The 23,981-nt window shown below is 33.4% G+C and overlaps 4 protein-coding genes across 9 annotated transcripts in view; 1 reads left to right on the top strand and 3 right to left on the bottom strand.

Annotated features, from left to right (window-relative positions):
• Nucleotides 1–1,163: 1,163 nt before the first annotated feature.
• LOC126839536 (uncharacterized) overlaps nt 1,164–23,981 on the top strand; it is a 40,714-nt gene continuing 17,896 nt past the window's right edge. Inside the window, exons 1-4 of one of the 4 annotated variants that reach the window (XR_007685917.1) lie at nt 1,164–1,404; nt 3,718–3,783; nt 4,132–4,914; nt 6,133–6,234. Coding sequence is in view for 1 of the 4 variants with exons in the window: in XM_050574899.1 (XP_050430856.1) it covers nt 1,283–1,404; nt 3,718–3,783; nt 4,132–4,882 (939 nt within the window). In the remaining 3 variants the exon portion in view is untranslated. Of the gene's footprint in view, nt 1,405–3,717; nt 3,784–4,131; nt 4,993–6,132; nt 6,315–23,981 lie in introns of those variants that run through there. The other 3 variants (XR_007685916.1, XR_007685918.1, XM_050574899.1) reach the window with 3 other exon arrangements.
• Nucleotides 6,663–8,376, bottom strand: LOC126839540 (uncharacterized). The gene is made up of 4 exons (XM_050574902.1): nt 8,368–8,376; nt 7,987–8,289; nt 7,742–7,906; nt 6,663–7,100 (listed from the first exon to the last, which is right to left on the bottom strand). The coding sequence occupies exons 1-4, from the start codon at nt 8,374–8,376 to the stop codon at nt 6,663–6,665; spliced, it is 915 nt and encodes a 304-aa protein (XP_050430859.1).
• Nucleotides 9,929–10,960, bottom strand: LOC126839539 (uncharacterized). The gene has a single exon (XM_050574901.1). It carries the CDS (start codon nt 10,958–10,960, stop codon nt 9,929–9,931), a length of 1,032 nt encoding a protein of 343 aa, XP_050430858.1.
• LOC126839533 (uncharacterized) lies at nt 11,325–22,712 on the bottom strand. 3 transcript variants are annotated; one of them, XM_050574888.1, is made up of 20 exons: nt 22,404–22,712; nt 21,518–21,572; nt 21,371–21,442; nt 21,173–21,304; nt 21,021–21,098; nt 20,877–20,954; nt 18,115–18,186; nt 17,966–18,043; nt 17,822–17,902; nt 17,631–17,705; nt 16,932–16,986; nt 16,663–16,845; nt 15,912–16,076; nt 15,540–15,841; nt 15,255–15,474; nt 15,063–15,186; nt 14,006–14,493; nt 13,737–13,928; nt 13,169–13,341; nt 11,325–12,879 (listed from the first exon to the last, which is right to left on the bottom strand). In XM_050574888.1, exons 2-20 carry the CDS (start codon nt 21,526–21,528, stop codon nt 12,600–12,602), a joined length of 2,859 nt encoding a protein of 952 aa, XP_050430845.1. In that variant the 5' UTR covers nt 21,529–21,572; nt 22,404–22,712; the 3' UTR covers nt 11,325–12,599. The 3 variants fall into 3 exon arrangements, with proteins under 3 accessions (XP_050430845.1, XP_050430846.1, XP_050430847.1); XM_050574889.1 differs by having other exon boundaries at nt 16,932–16,983; XM_050574890.1 differs by lacking the exon at nt 17,631–17,705.

Genomic DNA, 23,981 nt, shown 5'->3' with positions numbered 1-23,981 from the left:
TAGAGATAGTCTCAATCAACCAGATCTGATTCAGCAAAAAAAAAAAAATTATAATACATTTGGATTGGTGCTGCAAAAACCATTCGAATAAATATGCATATAAGCAAATATGCTGTTTGAAAAGTTTTGATAAGGTCTGACATGCGTTAAAATTGCATTATCATATATAATGTACATAAGATAGCTGAACATATTTTGCCCTTGCTTTATTTCACTAAAATTGACTTGGGCCAATGTCTAATAGCCAATAGGTACATACAATATAGTGATCGTCGACCGGCGCCAAAAAAAATTGGCTTTTATTGAATCAAAAAAAAAAATAAAAGAAGTTTGTCAAAAATCGATTATGTGGTTGTTGTGCGTTTTTGTCCAGAAACTTTCAAGCTATTCTGCTTTGACAACTCTCATCAATAATTTTTGTGTGGATTTTTTTTTGTTCAATAAAATAATAATTATGGAAATATAACGTTCCACAACGTCGCACACGGACAAGATAATAATAATATGTCTGTTGTTTGTGTGTATATTTAATTTATCATCATCGTTGTCGACCGTGTCCGGAATAACGATATGACTTGTACTTTATATATTATTACAATATTGTCTCTGTGTGTTATCAGCTGTACCCAGAGCCTCGTATTGCATTGCCACGGTACAATATATAGTGTCCGTGTAAATAGCAATGATAATAATTATTATTATTATCGGTTTTCTATTGGCGTTTTATCGAACAATCAACAGGTCCGTTTGAAATTCGGACGACCCAGTAGACAGCGATCGTGCTGCTGCACACGGTTGACCAAAGTCATATTTCCATAATAATAATATAATAATAAAAAAAAATTAAAATAATAACACTATAACACTCAGTCCAAAGGTACACGCAGCAGTACACGTTGCTGTATGCACACAGAGCGTTTCACACATTATTTGTACTACATAGTGTAGTAGGTACAATATATGTGGAATATACCCTCCTCCCACCGCCCCCCGACTTGTTGTTCACGTGTATGCTGTGTGTGTGTGTACTTGGCAATAATAGTAATAATAATTATAATCGTAATCACGATAATAGTGATAATAACATAAACACACAAACGGTTTTGCTGTGCAGAGCTGTTCTGTACTTGTGTCAACCGAACGGTCTTAATGCGTGCGACGGCGTGTGTGTGTAGTGTGCGCGCCGGTCAATGGTAATAATAATAATTGTTATTGATGTCGTTGTTTGTTATTGTATTATATTGTTTTTTATATTTATAACATTATTATCGCCGCGCGAGGTATGTACAAGTACGATTTTACCGTGTTGCGCGAGTACTGCGACCGATGGCGGTCCAAGGATCTGATCAGAACCCACAGCTCCAAGCGATACGCCATCGTCACCCTGGTCATGTTGGACAACAGGTAAGACGCGATGACCACCTGTTCGCGGCAAAAAAAGCTTCAGGTTTTTGAGGGGAAATATGTATTATTTAGCCCCTCCCCCCCCTCTAAGACTCGCATGAAAACAATTCCACCCCTTCTAGATGAAAGGTGGTACGATAATTGTTTAGGTTGTCGACGCTTGTCGGTAGTGTGGTACTGTGTGTCGAGAATATTCTATACAAATTTAGAACTAATTGGACTATTTTGAAAAAAAAATGTAAATTTTTTGGGGGTTTTTCTCGATTTTGAAAGGAAAGGGATGAACTTTTTACATTTTGAGTCTGATAAAGTACCATACAGGTACGATTTTTGATCTTAAGAGCTGCCACACGGAGAAATCGGTTCAGTGGCTTAAAAGATATCGTGGGTACAGACAGAAAAATATTTTTAAAAAAACACATCATTGTAAATACAATATACCTTCTCAGCTATCGAAACTAAAACTCCATTGGTTCGAAGATGATATGGGTCATCAAGAACATAACTTGAGTTTTATATAAGCAAAATATTTTTTTATTTTTTGGCCCCAAACAATATTTTTAAACATTAAAAAAAAAAATTTTCCAGGATTAAAACAATTTAAAAAAAAACATTAAAGTACACTTAATTAAAATTTTAACTGTACGGGTTACATGTTGATACTATTATGTTTCTGGATAATTTATGTTTAAAAATCAAATCAGCTTGGTTTCAAAATTTTTTTTTTTAATTTTTTTTAATTGTTTTGTCATTAAGGACCTATAAATAATGTATGATAAATAATAAATAACCACAACACTTTTTAGACAGTTTTAAAGTAATTGTGCGTGTCGAGAGAGGGTTTTTAAACGGTGTAAATTCAGATGAAACAAATAATAAAATATAAATACCTATTTATTTTGAAATTAATTTTCAAAAAACTAATTAAAATTAAACATATATTTTTTTATTTCCAAACTGTTTTTATTTATCTCATAGCCCGCGGTATGATTATATATAAATATATATATGTATATATTTATTTTCTTTTAGCTTTTTTTATTATAACCAGTACAAATATCAAAATGGTTAAGTGCACTTTTAGTCGAAAAACACATCCAAGAAAACAATTTTGACCATAAGATTATTATCGGACGGGTATTACTGTTTATCATTTATTTTAATTAAATTTGAAGCAACTCAAGTAAAAAAAATATGTCTACCCCTTCTGGAGAAAAGGTTTTTTTTTTAATTTTTTAGTTTGTCAATGTACATTGATTCAATATAGCAGAAAAATATTCAACATAAATTTGAAACTAATTCGACCATTTTGAAAAAATGTATAGCATGAATTTAAAAGTTATAATTTTAAATTAAATATCGTGTAAGCTTTTTGGGTATTTTTAAACTCAACAGTGTTAACTTAATTATACAACAATACAGTGTTCAAAATGTGTAGATATTGTCCTGAATAGATTGGCCAAGAGTTAATGTGATCGATATGATTATTTTTCATAAATTATTATGTTATTTTATTGCACGAGTCAAGTCCCAAATGTTTAACTGAAGTGTGTGTTTTGAAAAACAATATTTAGATACTGGTTGACCTTTAACTAATTGCGTCGAGTTTCTTTAAAATGAAAGTGTTTCGAATAATGAAAACACTGGTAATTCTACACTTAAGTCATTATGAAATCGTCCAGATATTTTCGGTGTCCGTGAAATTTATACTAATATAATAATAGATAAGTCTAATTAGAATAGCAACAATTTGAATGGAATATTCTTTAGACATAATACTACCGACAAATATTGTCAAACCGAAAAAAATATCCTAAACCCTTTCCCCTAGAAAGGGATAGACATTTTTCAAGCAATGTTTTAGGGATTTAGGTCTGAAAATTAGACCTACTGTAGATCTAGAATAGAACTATATTAATATATACAATTTTCTCGAAAATCTGCTGTAATACTTTTTTTTTATTTTGCTAAGCATTTGTTTTAACTTTGAGCCGAGGAAACATACAGGTCGATTCAATAAGGAATATGTTATTTTACAATATTGGACATTATTCAAATTGGGATTTTTTTATTTCTAGAGCTGTATTAATTCTTAAAACTTGTACGCTGACATAGGTGTATATATGTAATTAACTTTTTACTAACTTGTTATCGACAAGTCAACATTGCCAGTAAATTATTTATAATTTAATAAGTTGATTGAGCTCTAAATAAATACTCGGTAACTTTACAATATTGTACAATACCATAATATATACAAATATTTACAAAGTAAAGTACTTGTTTAAGTATAATATTAACCGTGTGTTTTAGGTACGTGGACGGCGCCCTAGTGCTGGCCGAGTCGATCCAGCGGTACAACGCGGCCAACATCGACAGGTAGTGTTAGAAGTCATTTATTTAACATTTTCCAAAATATTTTATGTGTATTAAATATTTAACTATTTGGTCCTATTGCCTTCACTGCGTGCATTTTTTTGTTTTTATGAAAAAGTTAGGAATGATTAATATTATAATAAAAATATATATATGCCATTTGTAAGTGTTTACTGCACTCTATTGATAAAAATCGTGTCGAAAATCGATAGTTCAGTTATTTTTCGAAAAATGTATGTCTGTGAAATATTTAATTTGTTTTACTGAATAATTTTACAAGACCAAAATGCAAAAATAATAAAAATTGAAATATTTCAAAATTTCAATGACATTTTCAAACACTATCTACAGGGTGTGCATGATCGACAGGAGCGTGTCGGACGCCAACCGCAGGCGGCTGGAAGAGCGTTTCACCCGCGTGGTGAACGTACCCTACATCGTCAAGCAGCTGTCCGACCGGTACCTGCGGTCGCGGCGGCAGCGCGAACTGTACGGCCGCTGGATCGACTACTCGTACACCAAGTGGAACTGCCTGGACGAGGCGCTGTTCGGCCGGTACGACAAGGTGCTGTTCGTGGACGCCGACGTGGTGTTCACCAGCCGGTACCACGCGGACGCGTCGCTGGTGTACGCCGTGTTCGACGTGCCCACGCCGGCCGCGGTCATCTGGAACCCGTACAACCGGAAGCAGTACAGCCCGTACGCGCTCAAGACCGTGCTGGAGGCGCACGGCAACAAGTGTCCCAGCGCCGTGCTCGCCCAGCTATCGCGGCAGGCTTTCAGCGGCGGGTTCACGTTGCTAAAGCCCGACGACGCCGTGCTGCGGCTGGTCAAGTCCACCCGGCCGCCGGCGGACGTGCCGATGAACGGGCCGGACGAGACGCTGCTGTACCACATCTACACCGCGGTGCTGCGCGTCGACATCTACAACCTGAACGCCATATGCAACTACAAGCCGGACGGGTGCAACACGGTGCAGCAGAAGCACAACATCCTGTCCGTCCATTACTACGGCACTGACAAACCGTTTTTCGGCCAATCCGTTTCCGGCTGGCACGACACCTGTTTGTGGGCAGAGATCTACGAACAGATCAACAAGTGATACGGCAGTTACGGGACAACACGTTTCGTTATGTATGATAATACATTGTGCAATATTGTTTTTATCCACCTCAGGCAGACTAGTAATATTCGGTAACTATAATATACAGGGTGAGCCACACGGTATCTCACAGGTTTTAATTATGGTATAGTAGGTATATATTTGATTAACTTTTTAGATTAAGAATAATTTACTACCAATGTCGTCTGGTCGATAACCAGTTTTAAACAATAACTTTTAAAGTCATAAGAGTTTACAAGTTAGGAAGGGAGGGGAAGTGCGCGCACATAAATATAATTATAGATTAAATTTATTACAGATAAACAATGCATAATATGGAACGACTGGAAGCTCTTTTTCTAGTTCATTTTTCTGTCAATGAGGTTCAAAATGGATTTCAAACATATGCGTGCCGGTGCTCGCATATGTGTTCTTCTGTCTTTAGATATGCCACACGTTTCCCCCACCTTTTCCACCATTAAGCACTCCCAGTGATCCAAATTCAGACTAAAATATTTGTGTTTTATGCGTTGCCAATCATAACACGGGCATTGTTTATCCATAGTATATTTAATCTATGGTATAATACTATACTCCACTTTTCCTCCTGTCCTAAACACTTTAATAACTTCAAAAATAGTTATCTAAAACTGGTTATCGACCGGTCAAAATGTGTGGTACATTATTGTCAATTTAAAAAGTTAATGAAATGTGTGCGTCACCATTTAAGTTTCAAAATTTGATATAAAAATAAATAGTTTTGGAGGGGGTAGGAACATAATAATTTCTGGAAAATTTAGATCACATTACACAAAAACACTGTGGAAAAAAAAATTCTATTACTAATTGAACCCATTGAGATACTGACTTGCTCAAGATAAAAAAAAACACACTGTAGATATAGATATAGATTCGGGGGTTTTCAGTATATATATTTTTGCTGAAAAAAATTGACTACTTCCGTAATATTGTTGTTCCCTGCGACCAATCAAAATAGTATTTTTGGACATAGAAATTTGACTGCATTGGTAGAGGGATTCTGAGGCAGATAATATTGTGTTGAGTAGAATATAACGTGGTTTGATGAGGTGAACAATGAAAGCTTGGGCGTTGTGTAGCAGAAAGGTGTCATGTAGAGTGAAAGAAAAATATTCGATTTGATACTTACTTCTCATTCATTCAAATTATTGTCTTTAATATATTCTTGAACTGTCGTTTATGTTTTAATAAAACGATTCAACTGATTACAGGATCACTTAATTGCACGCAACCATTCTTTGTAATACACAATGAGAAACAAGACGAGTGGACCGAATTTCTAGTTAAAGCTGGCCATGGACATATTTCGAAAGGTACTGATAATAATTGAATAACAATTTTAAACTTAATGTCGCTACCAACAACATGTATATACATAAATTTGTAAATAATTTCTCGGTATAATTAATAAACTAATATTAATTGTGATGAAAATGAATCACGAATTAATTTCATTTTGGTGAGAGACATTTGTGCTAGTAAAAAAATTCTGCCAACCGTTTATGGAAAATATGACAAATAATGACAAAATAATAAAATTAAAGTCAAGTTTGACTCATCAAAGGTTCGCTTTGAGATAAATCCCATTGACAATTATTTAAATCCTACTTCGTAGAGTTAACCTCATTAGATTAACAAGAATACAGGTGTTGTAGGTCTGCTAATTTGCTAATCGTTGAGTGGAAAAGTTAAAATACATCCTCCGAGCAGCGTGGACGTTTATTAAAATTGTAACAACAATTTAGGATCCAATGAGTTTCGCCCCTTTGTCTTCCAACTGCAGCGCCAAAGGTTGGCTGTGAAACCAGGCTTGTTCCAAAACGGCTTCCGGATCACTTTCCAGTGCTGGATGGCCAGTGTTGGGCAGAGCGACGTTATATCCGGGGAACCAAGTGGGAGGCACGGACCCTCTTAACACGGCGGCCGACTGTATGGGACTCCTAGTTTCCAGTTTCAAGTTGCGGGTCTCCTCTTCCGCGTCGGCGGCCGAATCGGTTTTTTTCTCGTCCTGTGCACTTCCTCCTATCAACACTTGGATATCGTCTACTTTTTCAATTTCCGACGCCTCCGCCACGGCTATATTGAGCTTGGGTATGATTCTGCTGAACCGTGCACCCTTTTCGTAATCCGGATCCTTTGCGTCCACAACCGCCGGAGCCGACAGTGGCACTACGAGATCCTGCGACGAAATATTCGATTGAGTGGGAATTGGGTTGGATCGGGTTAAGTTTGGCAATGATGTTTGTATTGCAGATTACATAAGCTTCAGTCCTTAACTGATAAATGACAATAATAATAAACCCAAATCATGGCAAATGAATATTGAATCTTGGTGATAAACTGAAAAGTTTGAAACAAATAAAACCACTAAAAGATTTCCTGGACGAACAAATGGGGGGAATATGTTATCAACAAGACAGTGGCGTCCTCCACAAATTGATCAGCTTATTGGCCAAAGGTATCCGACTTTTGAATTACTTATCTACTTGCACGATTTATCTCAATTCAATAGTCAGCCTGGGTTAACTATTGTAATGCGTGTCTTTATGGTATTCTTCCAACAAGTCTAATCGCTCTCTTGATTGTTATGCGCTATCCTCTCCAATTTCCCATTCAGAGCTACCTCCTACCTACTCGATTCTCGTGTTGGCTAGGATCATTGCTGACTAAATCAGCAATTCGATCTCAACATTCGCATCTCAGCAGTCACTTCCATACCCAGTTGCTAGCCTCATTACAGCACCTTCTGCCCGCAGAATTCCACCCTTTTTTTTTTTAGCGGCGTCCATGTCGTTTTAGATCAACGAGTGTAACACATACTTCGTTTGAAATGTCTGCGGTTGGACCCAAGGCCACGAGGGGCGCGTCCTCGTTGCCTTTTGAAAACAAATGCTCATACATTTCGATCGGGTCGGTTTTCATGTTGAACCCGTCTTCGATTGTCTTCATTATGAACGCTATGTATTCGGGATCTACACTGTGTTCCTTCGAAACACAGAAAGGGATGACGTTAATGACCGCAATGTGTGCGTGTGATTGGATTGTCTTTTTGTCAGGACACTCACGGTTTCGACACGGTTGATTTTCGCTTGAGCGTCGTACATGCTGAGTATTTTCTTTTTCGGCCTGTTCTCGTCCAATATGGTGATGCCGCTCAACAGTTCCGACAGCTCGACGTCTTTGTTTTCGGCCTCGACCAAGTCCCGGACCGTCTTCAGGGTGACTTTGCATTCCTCGGCGGGACACGGGCAAGGGCAACAGGGTTGCGTGGAACATCCCGTTTTCGGCGGAGGGCCATCGGGTTTGGATTGGGCGTTTGCACTTTTATTCGCCGACTTGTTACAACCGCAGCCTTCCAACTTCTTGCCCTGCAACGATGTAAACGCGAGAAATCATGAAAACCCGTTGCACAGAGCATGGTGCTCATAATATCACACAATACGTACGGATTCCATTTAAAATTGTCTTTTTATACCGAAATTCAAAATTAAATAATTAAACTCCAATAGTGTACTCGATAGCTTGTCGGTTTTTTAAATGTGTTGATTTAATCTCTGTCGAAAACAACGTCGTTCAATGTAGAAAAATACCAAGGTAACAACAGCTGTAGTTGTTTGCAAGTAAAACGTTTTTGAACTAATATAATAATACACACTACTGAACTGGGTTTTCCTCGGCCGAACAAGTCAAATTACCGCCCCAAGAACCAAAACGCGTTTAAATTTTCCATAAATCTATTGATACTCGTTTTACATGCTTTGAAAAAATGTATATTTGTGTTCTCCAGCACTTGGAAAATAGGTTGTAAAAAAAATTATTTTAGCATTACTTCGGTTGAAAGTCAAAAGCTAAATTTTATCCTAATAATAATTGTTGTATTTATTTGCTTCATTTATCAGTGCAGTTGGGCAGTAACTTAGGTTACAAGTTATTGTAACGAAATTACTTGTTAAGTTATTTTATGATAGTTTTACATTTTATGGAAAGTAATTCACACGTGATTTGAATTAATTAAATCAGTACAACATTTTTTTAAATTATATTTTATCGCCCGTTGTTGATTTTCACTAATTTTTATAAGGTTTGCTGTGAGTGTCAAATTAAAGTAAACCATTTAATGGTAATTTTACATTTTTTTCCCCTTAAATATTTTTGTCGGTTTTTTTTACAAAATTTAACATTTTTGTATCGACCAATAAAAATGATCAGTAAATATTTCACAATTTACAAAGTTAACGACATACCTCTATACTTTACCTTATTTTCAATTCTCTGTGTCACTCGTTTTGTTGACATGAACTCAAAAAAATCACCATTATTAAATTAACACATTAATTAATGACTAAAAAATTAGTTATATTTTCCATCTACAGTTTTTTTTAAATCATATATAATATTTCCTGAAGACATCTGACCTCTCAAAGTCCCTAATGCACCCGATGTTACTGTACTGGCTTTTTAAAATCCTTTTCTAGTCTCAAAAGTTATACATTTCTTAATACTAATGTTAATGGATACGACGTTTACACATTTTCATAAACCAAAATGTTCATATTTTATAATAAACACATATTATTTTATGATAGCCGACTTCTTAAACGACCGATTGGTTAAGATGGCCGAATTCTCAAAAGAACATCGCTTCCAAGTCCAAGTCCAAGTTTGTCGTTTTTCACAAATGAAGTATTGTTTTGAAGTGAACTCTAAAGTAAGTTGCCGCGACGAAAAGTGAAGCGGTGGGGGACGGCGCATATCATATTTTGTGATAAGCCGGTCGGCTTATCGGCAATTTCTTAACAGCTATCTAGGGATTCCCCAATCCAATCCACAAAATGCCATATGCACAAATAATGATAATTGTATTATGCTAACTAGATGTATGTAGGTATAAATGTTTTCAGTTTAATCGCAACATTCGATTGTCGAACACGAGGAAACGATAAAAACAAAAAATTGTATGTGTTCCGTTTTGGAATTAGAAACTTGTGGCCGGCCTGTGGCTGTCGGTCACTTGCGCACACGCGGTTTGGACAGCGCTTTAATGCGTTTGGTAATTCTATACTTCAGGGCCAACGGCGACACTTTGAACGCGTTCTCGTTGTGCTCGGTGTCGACCTTTCTGGACCTTATCTTGGGCTCGGCAAGCTGCTGGGTGCGTTTGCTGGGCACCGCCCTCAAAGCGCCCCGGGGAATCACGGCCGGGTCGTATTCCAAGTTCAGCCTGGTCTCGGACGCCAGTTTTCTCGGTTTCGACAGCCTCTGGATCCACTCGAACGGCAGCGGTACGATTTGGCCGGGGGGCCTGGGCTCGTACGCGCGGACGGGCTTCTTCTTGGCCACCTTCTTGTGGCTGGGCTTGTAAGTGAGGCGGTTCAACATTTCCATGTACTGGCTGGGCTGCATTTGTATGGCCGCCCTCTTGGGGGCGGGCCGCTTGAACTTCCTCCTGGGCATCGCGTTCTTGCGCAGCCACTTGATGTGCTCGTTCCAGTCGTCCATGTTCCTGATGGCGTACCGCTTGGGCCTGTAGTATTTCTGCGTCGGGTATTCCGTCCGCAGGCAGCCGACGTGCACGTACCTGACCTTGGGCTTGGGCTTGGACAGGTTGGCCGTCCTCGGGAAGTACTTGCCGTCCGCCAACGGCTGTTTGCCCGACCAACCGCCGCCGTGCCGTCTCTTCGGCCTGCCGCTCCTGAACGGCTGGAATTTCGGGTTTTTCCGTTTCGGCTTGGCCAGTTCGATCAGCCTCCGGGTGGGCGAAGCGGCCAACGCCGCCCGCGACACCGGTATCGGCAGTGTGGTCTGGAACTGCGGATTCGGCCACGGCTGAAGGCGTACCGGTTTGGGCGCCGCCAATTCGGCCAAGTACGCGGCCTTGGACACTTTCAGCCATCGCTTGTAGAAACACTTGGACGTCTCGAACTTGGCCCGTTGCCTGGCGTACGGTTCGGTCGTCTTGGGGTCCAACTGGTAGTTACGGTATTTGTCGACGAACTCTTTGAGCTCTTTCACCTTGCTCGGCGACAACGTTATCGACATGGTAGAAATGACTATTTAGAGAAAAAAAAACTTATTTATTTATAATACAAGGCTAAAATTAAAAATTTTCAGAAGGCCCAAAATTGAAATGTGTTTGTTTTACGACCGAAAGTTTTATATTTTAGCCAAGATTTAAAATAAATTAATTTAATTTTAAAATAATATTCAAATTTACTGACGTCTAACGATTTTACTCATTAGAAAATTTTTGTTTTTTCAATAAATAATACAAATATTATGCTGTCGAGCGACAGCTCTCAAAGTTGTAAAATACTCAAATAAATATCTTTGAACATCATTTTTTTTTACAATTTTCTATGCTTTATTCGCAATTTTATTTTATTAAATACAAATACAAACATTATCAAACGCTAAAATCATAAGTATTGGACACTCTATTATCGTTTTAAATGAATCGGTCATTTGTGAAAGTCCATAAGTCACTATTTCAGCTAAAAGCGTTTAAAAGAAAGAAGAAATACCTCTTGTCACGAGGTTTACTGACTTTCTAAATAGGGATTTGGATTTTCCGTTTAACATTAGTCCCGTCTTATGACGTTTCAAATAGAATACAGTTCCTTAAAGAAACACTCAAGTCCGGTCAATTTGATTTCAAAGTTTTGCTAATGAAATAAATATTTAAAAAAATTGTCTAATAAATTATTATGTGTTTTCAAACGATTTCTCCCTGCCTGTGTTGGCGGATAAAGTTTTTCTCTTATTCTGTAAAAATTTAAATTTCAGGCGTTTCTCAAATGACCGATTCAGATGTTTACTAGCAACGTAAACATCTCTTATATATTATATAGTATACACACTTAATATCTATACAATCGTTATATAACTTACTTAACTAAATATTACGTTAAGAGTGTAAATATTTTATGCAGTGACAGAATTAGAGAAGGGGCTGACTAGTGTCCCAATTGTTTTTTTTTTCAGGAATAGGTACGTTCATTCTATCAATACAGTGCAATTAACACAAATACAGTTAAAAAAAAATAAGAAAACGAATAGTTTTTAAAGTATATGTTTGAAAATTTATGAATTAACTGATTTATCTTTTTTTATTATTATATTTAAATATAAATTAAAAAAGACAATTTAATGTCAGTGTGTTTAAAAAATAAATATGGAATATTACATTTCTTGAAATCATTTTTAAACGATTCCGAATAATTTTGAAAATTATTTCAATAAATGTGAATTCGAATAAAACACTCAAAACATGTAAAATGTATACTAAAAGCTAGCTTATAATATGGACACGCAAAATGAAAGAAAAAAATTATAAAAATGCAATACTATTCCTGGTTTACAATGACTATTATGACCGACCGACGACTAGTGGGGCGGACGGCGAAAACGAAATACGAATACAGTGTTTTCGGAACGTTAATAATAAATAATGTAAATACAATTATTTAAATAATATACATTTATGTTCTTGAGAAAAAAAAACAGCAATTGAACATAATATTATTTCTTAAATATAGAAATATTAAGAGGACAAAACCAATACACACACACACACACACACACAACTGATACGGTTAGATTAATACTCGTACATAGCGTACGTTCAATATGACAATATCTCTCTGAGCGGGTCGTTTGTTATTTCAGATGAAAATATTTATTACGGGCCTAGTATGATAATCAAACTATGTAAGTTGCTATCGGTACTGTGTTTGCTAGTTGCTGATACAGCGGTTTTCTTAAGACCTTCGTAGAAATTTCTCCTGAGTTTCGAAAACCGAAAATACGTCTCTTCGATTTCGTCGTAGTCCGTGTGAACCCATTGGAAGTCACTACAATGAAAGTAGCCGGCATGGAGCAGCTCATAAAAGTTCAGTATTTCCGTGTAGATTTTGTTCAGATGGGTCAATTTGTCTTTGAGCCCCACGACCATGAAACATCTACAAACAAACGTTGTAAATTAAAACACGATCATTTGAGTATTAAGATATTATTTGCAAGACTGAAAAAAAAAAGTTTTTTAAAAGTTTAGAAAACCATTTATCGCAATGTTAAACCTTAGATCATTCGATATTTCTATATTATGTGTATATAGATAAATATAAATTATATTGACGTGATGAGCAAAACTTTTTTTTTAATTTAATAGAGTATGTTAAAGTTGTAGTTATTTAATTTTCGATGTAAGATTGTTGGCCAGTCTAACTCAGAATTAAATAATTACCGTACCTGCGTAAAAGTTCGTGCATATACTCTTTATAGGCGGAATATAAATCGAACACATCTTCCACTTGTTCCACCCTTTTGTCAAACTTAGTCCAGCATTCTGATATCACAACTTGTTTGAAGTACTGATGCATTGATGTCGTAAATTGGACCATGGAATGTTTGAAAAGGTTTATCTGCAAGTAGACCATTAAATAAGAAACACTATTCGTTATAATATCATGTTTTTAGCTAATATGGGGATTGTGAAATAATGATAATATTATAATATAGTCCTTGTTCAGTACAGATATATTAGTTGGGCTATAATAAATAAAATAATGATTTTGTTTTTTTTTTCCAAATAAGAAATATCAAATATACATTGTTTTACTTATTTTAACTACAAAAAAAAACCGAATGCTTAATTGCCGTTTATCGGATAACTTCATAAAAGATGAGAAATGCAAAATAAATTTAGTTTGTAATAATTTATTTACTTTCTGAAAAATATGCCATAAACTTTTTAAATTTCACAGAATCATCTTAAGCAACAGAAATAATTGGCACTCTTGTCAGTACTATAATTTACCTGTCTGAACTGCAGTCCGACGTCGTTTTTGTGCACGCTAAGTATTTCTCTGACTTTCGACAAACACCAAGTAACATACTCCAACTTGTTTAAAAACAAAAATAGCATTTTGTACTTTACTATCATTTTCTCCGTGAGTATAATGCTTTTCGGCCATTTCGGCTCGTACTCGAGTTCGATACATTCCACGTCCTGGATGAAAACAAAGTACGTCAACGATTAACAATAGCACGATTGACGTATCAAATGTGTAAACAATTATTGGTTACCTTTATGTTAGTAGGATCATCTAAAACAGCATCGTCAGGCATCTTTAATGAAAAACCGTGTTCTGCTTTCAACGGGAAGCTACACTGAATGGCGTCATCGACGATTGTGCGAAGTCGGTTCTGATTGAATAGACGGCGCGGGTTTTGCCGGTTAATCGCCATACTTTCGTACAAGGTCTCGCATAGTTTTGATGTAAACCGACTGTTGACCAAGAAGAAACACTGCGACAGATATTGTAGCTCGTCCAGTAGGGTCTCTTGCTTGAACAGCCTATCCAGAATTTGTCGGTTGCAGTTTATTTTGCACATGCGAGACGGTATAAGTATGGTGTACGGCAAATTTTTCAGTAAGCTAGGAATGTCGATTGGCTTTCCGTGGTATGTTAAAACTTTGTCGCTTTCCATGAAAAACCCATACGGATTATGCAAATCGTATTCGTTTCTTTCAACGTTCTTCCAATCAGGTACACGGAACAAGTTGGGAGCTCCTGTTTAAACATTGTAATGATAATAATTCCTTAATTATTTTAATAATTCAATTTAAACGAGAAAGTTAACAGCAAACATTGTTAAACTTTTTACTTAAAAGCAATATTTTTTTCTTAGTGTTACTTTTTGATGATAACAAAACTACGTCATTTAACGAGGAAAATATTTGAAACCAACATACCGACTAAACGTAAAAATATAAAGCCAAGGACTATTATTTTTCACTCTAAAATCAGTTATTTTTTATTATTTTAATAATAATATAAGTGTAATAATAAAATAATAGTAAATAAGAGTTAAAAAAATGTTTTTTTTTTTTGTTTTTTCTATACTTTTGTTAAATTGTAATGCAACAGAAATTTAAAAGCTAAAATTTTATTTTGAATTATATTATAATTTTATGTTATCTATTTAAATTGATTACCTATATTCTGTATAAGTATAAATGTTTTTTTTTAAGTTACAGACCTTTAAAATAGAATTCTAAACCACTTAAATTTTAATGGATGTTTGCAATATTTTTAAACAGCATCACTACAATATTAAATTAGTATTTGATAAGACGCACTACGTATAGATTTTTTACGACGAGGTACTGAACTGCATTTGAATAATTCTAGTGAACTCATATAACTTCTTTTGGCATCCTCATAATCGAAACAACACGTCAATGTTGGTGTTGAAAAAATCTCCTAAAACGCAAAATAAATAATTTTATAGTAAACAGTTTCTTTTAACACCACAATAACGCCGTGCTCACTATATCGTTTAGTTTGCTAAGCACATAAGCGCTTCGGCCACTAGTCAAAATGTATTCTTTGAATATTTTCATAAAATCAGGTACTTCAATGTTTTCATCGATAAAAACATTATCAGAATCTAATTGAGATTGGTGTGCAGTGTTATCGTCCGAATACAACTTAATAAACATACAATGTTGATCGCTTATAACGCCTCTCAATGTCCAATCGGATAACATTCTATAACGGAATATTTTTAAAATTAAATTTGACTGTCTTCAATGAAATAAGAAACAAAAATATACCTGAAGTATATCATACAGCAATAATCCAAAATATATATTAGCATTCGTACGAATACACTGTGGCTCAACTGACAGTTGGATAAGTAATTGTACACTTTGTTAATAAGTTTAACGGCAGATGGTTTTTGCGGAGAAATAGTAATGCGATCCTTTATATTCAAATCACATATTTCCGCTAACGTACGTAATCCGATTACGATCCGAGACAACCTGCCAAGTAGTGCCAACAGAGATTCATCCTTAACCGCAAACACAGTTCTCTCGTAATCCGCAAGCACTCGTGACAAGGCAAACATAAAGGCCTGGTAAAAAAAATTACCACAATTATAAAAAAAAATAATGCACTTTCAAGTCATGAACATTTTGTTTCACCTTGAGAAGACTATCGTCTGTGTCTTCTTCCCATTCTTCCTTAAAAGCAGATAATATTTTAAATAAATTGGCACATTCCAAAATAATCGGCGATACATTTTCAAGCATGTCTGGCGACAGACCAAATATGCTGTATTTTCCGTTGAATTTAAATTTCTTTGTTACCTGAAATATATGTTTTAATACTAACGTTAATTGATGTTATACATATACCTAAGTTTACTAAATTCAGTCATTGCTCAAAGTAATCAACTGAATTTAGCCAAACTGACAATCAATTATTTTATTTTAACTAATTCTTTAAATATTTATTAATGTTTTATATAGATATTACATATTTGTTTTTTAATCATATAGTCAACAAATTATATTTACAAATTAAAAAAATCATTTACGCTTAATTGACAGTGAAAATGCTGTTAATATTTTTTATTTTCTTCAATATGTAAATACGTAGTCCTGTAGGAAATTAGTAAATTGTGCCTAACGTTTAATTTAAGAGAGGTGGAAAAATAAATTTGAATCACTTGACATTGAAGAAAACTCAACAGACTACTGTTTGATATTAACTTTAATGAATAGAACATTAAGATAATTTTTCTTCATGCTAAGTTTTTTTTTTTTTATGTCAAACTAAAATGTTCCGAATATTTTGAAAAATGCCAGTTATACATTAAACAGTCTATTAACCATTGATTTGTGTGTTTTAATTGTTTTATGAGAACTGTGAGTACTATAAAACAAACATTACCGGGTCCTCAAAATAATATTCTGTTCCTCGATTGGTAAGCATTCGTCTAATATCGTTTAACATCACACTGGTATTGATTTCTGTAACTGGAAACGGCTTGTTGGGATTACCTCGAATTGTCTTCGCTGTCATAACGCACCACATAGCTTTGATCGTGCTCATGTCGTTCTCTATTACATTTTTCTGAAAAAAATTATATTTGTATAAATCAAATGACGGGAAAAATGTAGGTATAAGGTATAATGTTTTGTTTTAAAATATATAAACACCTTAGACAATGATTTATCTTGCGTTGAGTCGTTTTGTGAAGAATTGACGTTGCTACTATAAAAAACAAAATACACATTAAATCCTAATGAACTTTAGTACAGAGAATTGTAATAATGGTATTCACAAGATGCAATACATTTCTTTCATTGTTCTTATCATGCATAAAATGTACTAAAAAAAAACACATGCTAAACAATAAAATCAAATAAACAATGACTCTAACAAAAAAATTCAAGTCCTAAATGTGGCTAAAAATGTACTTAATTTACCAGTAAAACTACTCATAAAAACACAAAATACAAAACAAATTTAACTTGATTAATTTAAGTATTGTAGGCAATCATTAATTGATTTTTTTTAAAAACTCATAAGCCAAACTAAATGAATTTTTTTGGAGACCAAATAATTTCTTTCGGTCACTATTTATAAACTGTCATGTAAATGTTTGGCAAAATTTGGCTGTTATGCGGTACAAAAATCAAAATAACTATTCTTACATTCAATTGAAAAAATATCTAAATATTTTACTAAAACAGAATGTCAGGTAGTGTTGTAGAAGTACTAAATAAATTATGATAGATAAAGGTGTCGTTGCTGATCCATATTAAGTATAGTCAGTTAAGTATAGTTTGCATTACACGCTAGACTAAATTTTAATATCACAAACTTTAAGCGCAATGAAATTTTAAAAGTTTCACCTAGGCCGATTAAAATAATCGCTGGAATTCCATGATTCAGATTTTGACTTGTGTAAAGCAAACAAGTCCTCATAGCTGTTAGGAATTTTATTAGTAATTATATTATAATATATTGTTTACAAAGTAATTAGTAATTTATACTATATATATATATAGTAATATATATAAAAACAGAACTAAATATTACTTACAAGCGTTTTGTAGTTTTCTCGTTGGTCAACAAACTTTCGTAGCTAATGGTTTTTTGCATTTTAAAAAGATTATGAATATTTCTGGAAAAAAAATGAATAAACTGTATTGAACGAAGCTAAATCAATCAGCAACGGCTAACATACTTGTCGCGTTCCATTGCCGACGACGGATAAATGCCGAACGAATTACTCTTGGACAACGAAAACACGTTTGGAATGTACCTGTAAAAAATAATTACATACAAAGAACATTAGCCGTTGTCCGTCGGGTAACAACGTAGGTACGACCGTACTTTTCGTGTTGTCTTATATCGATGCGATCGTTATCGGGATCTGAAACTCTGCAGTGCACGTTCATGTATTCTCTGTACAAAAGAAAAAAAAACAAAAACGTTTAATTAAATCTAGAACGTATTATCCGAGATTTTACAAAACGAAGGTTTGTAGAAAGATTAATTTTTGTTTTACAGACCACAACAATGGCGGTACGGAGAACGACGACCTCTGCGTCATTTGTTTCCCCTGCAAATCACAGCATTTCGGGGGGTGTGGTTTCGGGGGTGGAATAATCTCCTGTGCAAACGCTTGGGGTGCGTTATTGCGCGTCGCCCGGGCAGTGTTACCCGGCCAAGTTGGTTCCTACTGCGCGAACTGGTGCTTAAGCGTGCAAAACTGGCGCACGAGGGTCGCACAAAATCAATATTATTTCCTGGCCGAAAAGCGGCAATGCGAAACAACGTAGTACAAGCGGCAATAACGAAACAAAAGTAAAATATCCGATGGCCGTTTTGAACAAAAAAAAAAAGATATAAAACAAACCCAATAGCCTAATATACAATAAAACCATACCTGTTGTAGTATAATAGAACCTAACGATAAAACAGATTACCGCATCGAATTTTCGCTTTTTTTTATACTTTTAAATAGGAAATATATTTGGAATTGTTTGAAATAATGTACATAGATTATTTTTGTTTCAGTATAAAACCGCGTAATGCGTATGGTCCAAATGTATGGTTTTTTTTAGATAGGACTCATTTGAACATCTCCTTATTTTGATATGACATATTAAGGGTCGCCTACAACTGTTAAGTGTTGAGTTGCCCCAATACTTGTCCCAACAGCTACTGTTTGTTTGTTGACTTAGTATTATAAATCAACGTTAAATTTAGTAAATATATTTAAAAATAAAATGCTGAAAATACGAGTATAGATTCTAACGAGAAATAGTGATTGTGAATTTAAAACAAAAATGGTTTTAATAAGAGGAACGTAATATTACCTAATTCAAAAGATATAAAATGAAAATAATTGAGAATGCGATTACTTTATAGACCATTGTGGCACGGGGAGGTGACTAGTCTTTATGTATTACCATAACTGAAAGATGATGATAATATAGTAACATATTGTCTTGAGGATCATAATAATTTCATGACATTTAATTTAAACAATGTTATTAATATGAAACAGAAATTTAAAAATAAAAAAATTAACCTTTTCCAATTTTCTATATAAATTTATTTTTTTATTCTAAACAACGGTAGTAGGTTTTGTCATCAATTTTCCAATATTGTTCTTAATTAGAATTAGTAGGTCAACTAGCTAGTCTGAATGTTCTACGGTCAATTCATAGTATCAAATTTATCGTGCCAAATTTACAAATAAATTTATGGGTTACACTAATACCCTAAAGGTATTAATTTAGAAGCTGCCGTTTGAGTTCTATTGGTGTCAACAAATGTTTAGTAGTTGTATCTTGATACATACATTTTTGAAGAGAATAATAAAAAAACAACAATTGTTGACAATCAAGCTTTAAACTCTGAATTTTTTATTTTTTTTAATCCTTGTTTTCAAGAAAAAGAATACATTTCTAAAACGGTGGATGTCAAGCATTTTAAGTAAATGAAGCTTCCAGGTAGTTATTATTTTTTTATCGTTTAAGGTTAAATTATTATTTGGAAAAAAATTGATAACGATAATACTAATGCTATTTCTAAACACACTGTGTTGGACTTTTGCACTTTTGGCTAAATCCTAATATATATTGCATACAAATGATTAATACGATAAGTTTTATCACGATAAACGGTTAACTAAAAAATAATCTAACGATAATGTGTCTGATGTATCTAAAGTGTCTGTCAATAAATTTGATCCAACAAATTGACAGGACACTAGTCTGGATAGAGAATTTTTCAGATGGCTTGGATGTTTGGGCTTAAAACCCAATCTGTATTAAAATAAATGGCTATGGTGTACATTTATTTAAATGAAAAAATGTTGTAAGCATTTCTCATCATTAAAATCAGAGTTTTCATACATTGCTTTACGTTATACTTTAAAAAAAACTCATTAAAAATAGCCAAAACTTGTGTACAAAATTTAATTTTGTTTCATAAGGGGATGTCAATATTATAATAATAATATGTTGTACATCATATTTTGTTAATTAATCAACTCTGATAACAATACATACAATTATATACAAATAATTCTTTTTAGCACAATTAAGTTTAATTTAAACTCTTAAAATAATTAATCAAATGGGTGGCAAAAATGTGTATAAATCAAAACTACCTATGACCTACCTAAAACTACTTATGATGTAGGGTAAAGTTACAGTATGTTTGTTAATCCTGATGAAACCTCTTGACAATGTTGTTGTACTAATAAAGGAGAAAGTATTTAATGCCTTACTATATTGATATGCTCAAATAACCTAGCTAAACTTAGATACATAATACAGTTATGATTTCTGGTTTTTGTTCGGTTACTAATTAAAAATAAACATAAATTTGTAAAAAAAACAATACATGTCACATTAGCGTAGTAAATATTGCGCTTATTTCTGTTTGCGAAATTGAGTTTTATGAAGAAATAATTCAAGATATTTTTTAATAATTATTATAAGTTTTATGTTCATATTATAAAGAAAAAAGGGATAAGACTTAAAAATGTCAAAATAACGCCCAAAAGAATTTCTATCACAACACGGTGCGAAACAATTGCACGTATCATTCGCAGTTTGTTATTGTATCAAATTACTCACACAAACGCCGCATATTTAGGATTTGGTGTTGTAGCACAACTCGGAGTGTTTTGAACTTGAAATACATTTGGAATTTTGCTATTGTAAAAACAAAAAATAATATTAATATTTTTAAATAATATATATGCGTATAGCAATTCATACTTGTCTCTTTCCACAACTGACAGTGGATAAATACCGAAAGATTTGCTTTTCGGTATGGTGAACACGTTTGGAATAGACCTGTAAAAAAAAAAATGTATAACAAATTATTAGCTGTAGAATAATTATATGATAAATGAAAATTTAACTATTACTTTTCAAATTCTCTGACATCTTTACGATTGTTATTGGACGTGGACAACTTGTCATTTACATTTTCCAACGACAAATATAAATCTGAATATTTGGTTGCACACTTGGGCACAGAGAACACATTTGGTATATTCCTATGAAAAAAAATTGTATATTATTAAATAAATAATAATAATAATAATCCAAAAAAAAAAAATTACTTCTCATGTTCTCTTATATCTTTACGGTGGTCATCGAAATCGGAACATTTGTCTAAGACATGTATGAATTCCCTGTAAAACATTTTCCATAATTAATATTGTTATTATTTAAAATATTATGTTCAACAAATTAATAGAGATGGTTACTTTTGGGCCATGCTTGACTGTTTCTGCAGAACTATTTGAAAAAGAATTTATTTTCCTAAAACAATACAATAAGTTCATACATTAATTTATTTTTACGTTATATAAGTAAATAGTAAGTATTCTAAACATGTAGTTTTAATAATATTATGTTAAAGCTTAAACAAGATTTTACAACAAGATCAGTGAAATTGAATGTAATTTATACTTTTGACCAAATTATTATTTATTTTAAAGTTTTACTTTTAATCTGTCGCGTAGGTTTTTGTTAGTTTTCAATTTAAACAAGTTTATGTTTATTCATACATCAATTTAGAAAAAATAGTTTAAACAACAATATAGTGTGGGGTGAACAGCTTCGATCTACATTGCAACGGTTAACAAAGGCATACTGATACGATAAAACAGTTTTACAATTACCGATTATGTAAGATAAACTTCTATTCAATATCTATACAAAACATTAGATAAGATTTTTTTCATTTAACATTATTATGTACATTTATATTTGCGACGACAAATTATTTACTCCGACCGTGGGTTAAACATATTTTTTAAAAAAATTGTCCAGCTTGCTATACACAATCAGCTTTTACGGTAGAACATAAAAGAGTATCGGATGCTCAATCGATGGGTAATGTCTGTTTGCGTACAAATCCACTTAGATATTTGCCGCAATACTTTTGGGCAAGTAAGTTTTACACAACATAATGAGTTATTTAAAAAAAAATGAATAGTCTTGTTGTCACTAATAAACATTGTACACAGTCTAAAGATAAACAATTTTATGAAAACAATTATTTATTATTATTCCCTGCTCAATTATGTCTGACGATTCTCTGTCAATTGTATGATAAGGGTATATTATAATTTAACGTAGCATTCTTACTTGAGTAGATCAATTGTTTTTAAACAGCTCCCAGCCGAGCCAAGCCCAGAGTTGAAAAAAATAATATACCGGTACAATTAAAATACACAATATTATGTAGTACTCGGTATCAGAATATTCCATAAGTTGGTTTGAAAATTCCATTGCATTGTTTGATAATGTAAGCCGGCACGAAAGATAAAAGACATTAGTAATTTTACGTATAATATGACTAGAATTATTTTTAATGAATACAATACAGGATTATAATGTTCAAAACATCTAAGTCAACATTTATATAATATAATATAATCGTGTTGGACGAACATTTTAAAGTGTAAATATACAGTAATCAAATGTTTATCATTATCGGTGGAGGTATTCTGTCAAAAAATCTGATAACAAAATTGTTGTGATAAGAGATTGACAATTGAACGCAACGTTTGCGCGCCAAAATTTGATTGTGCAAAATAAAGTTAACAGTTTGATTACAACAGCTGTAAGTAGTTGTTACCAAGAAATAAGTACACTAGAATTATTATTTTAAACTAGATAGTTTTTACAAACTATTTCGGATGATATAGTAATAGGTAATAAGGCGTGTAAATGTGAACATTTACACGAAGTGTTTTAAAATTTCTATGCCCCAGTGGAGCCGATCAGTATTTATTACATTTAAGATAGCCATTTTATTAAGAATAATTTGCTAAATACGTTGACTGGTCGACAACCAGTTTTGGATAAATACTTTTAAAAATGTTTTATTTTAAAGTTTAGGATGGGAGGTGGAGTGCAGTAGAGTAATGCGCGCAGATAAAAATAACTCTACGCGCTTACTCTACCGCACTCGACCTCTCATCCTACCCTTTAACCTTAAGTAACTTGAAAAGTAATTTTCCAAATCTGGTTATCGACCAGACATCATTTTCAGCAAATTTTTCTTAATATAATGGCTATCTTAAATTTAATAAAATTAACGTAACAAAAAAAAATTTTAATAATTTAAAAAATGAAAATAGTTAAGTGTAATAAAAAACGTGATGCTTATTGCGCAAAAGAGTATAAATTAATTTAAAAAAAAATCTTAATAACATTATTTCATCAATAATAACAACTAAATATTTCAGATGGTGATAACAGTGGCGTCGAGTCGGTCGGCTGGAGGTAGAACGCTGTGTAGGGAAATATTGAAACGCTAGTAAGTACACAGCAAAAAGTGTAGCAAAATTAAATTAAATTTTCCATGTTAACCCAAGCTGAGACCGTATTTTATATAAAAAAAAAAATATTTACTTCATTAAGTATTGGTGTCAGTTGTAATAAATTCTTATAATTTTTTTTATTCATAGAAATAGCAGATATGAATTTAAAAAATATTTATTTTGAATTCGCTTCTCTAAATTTTAAAAATGTAAATTGTTTTATTTTACAAGGGGTTTGATGCGAACAACAATTATATAAAATTAGACCCTTATCAAAGTAGAAACAGAAAATTAACAGTCTAAAAAATAATTCAGGCATTAAATCAAAATTTACTTACATAAAATAAATTTATATTATTTCTACGACTACCTTGAACAACCCTCAAAGATGAAAAAT

This window comes from Adelges cooleyi, unplaced genomic scaffold (assembly GCF_023614345.1).
Source record: "Adelges cooleyi isolate 19-005CV unplaced genomic scaffold, UGA_ACOO_1.1 ACOO_flye_CR_arks_rails_tigmint_CR_PRNA_306, whole genome shotgun sequence".
Classification (NCBI taxonomy): Eukaryota; Metazoa; Arthropoda; class Insecta; order Hemiptera; family Adelgidae; genus Adelges; species Adelges cooleyi.
This window is presented reverse-complemented; position numbering and strand designations above follow the sequence as displayed.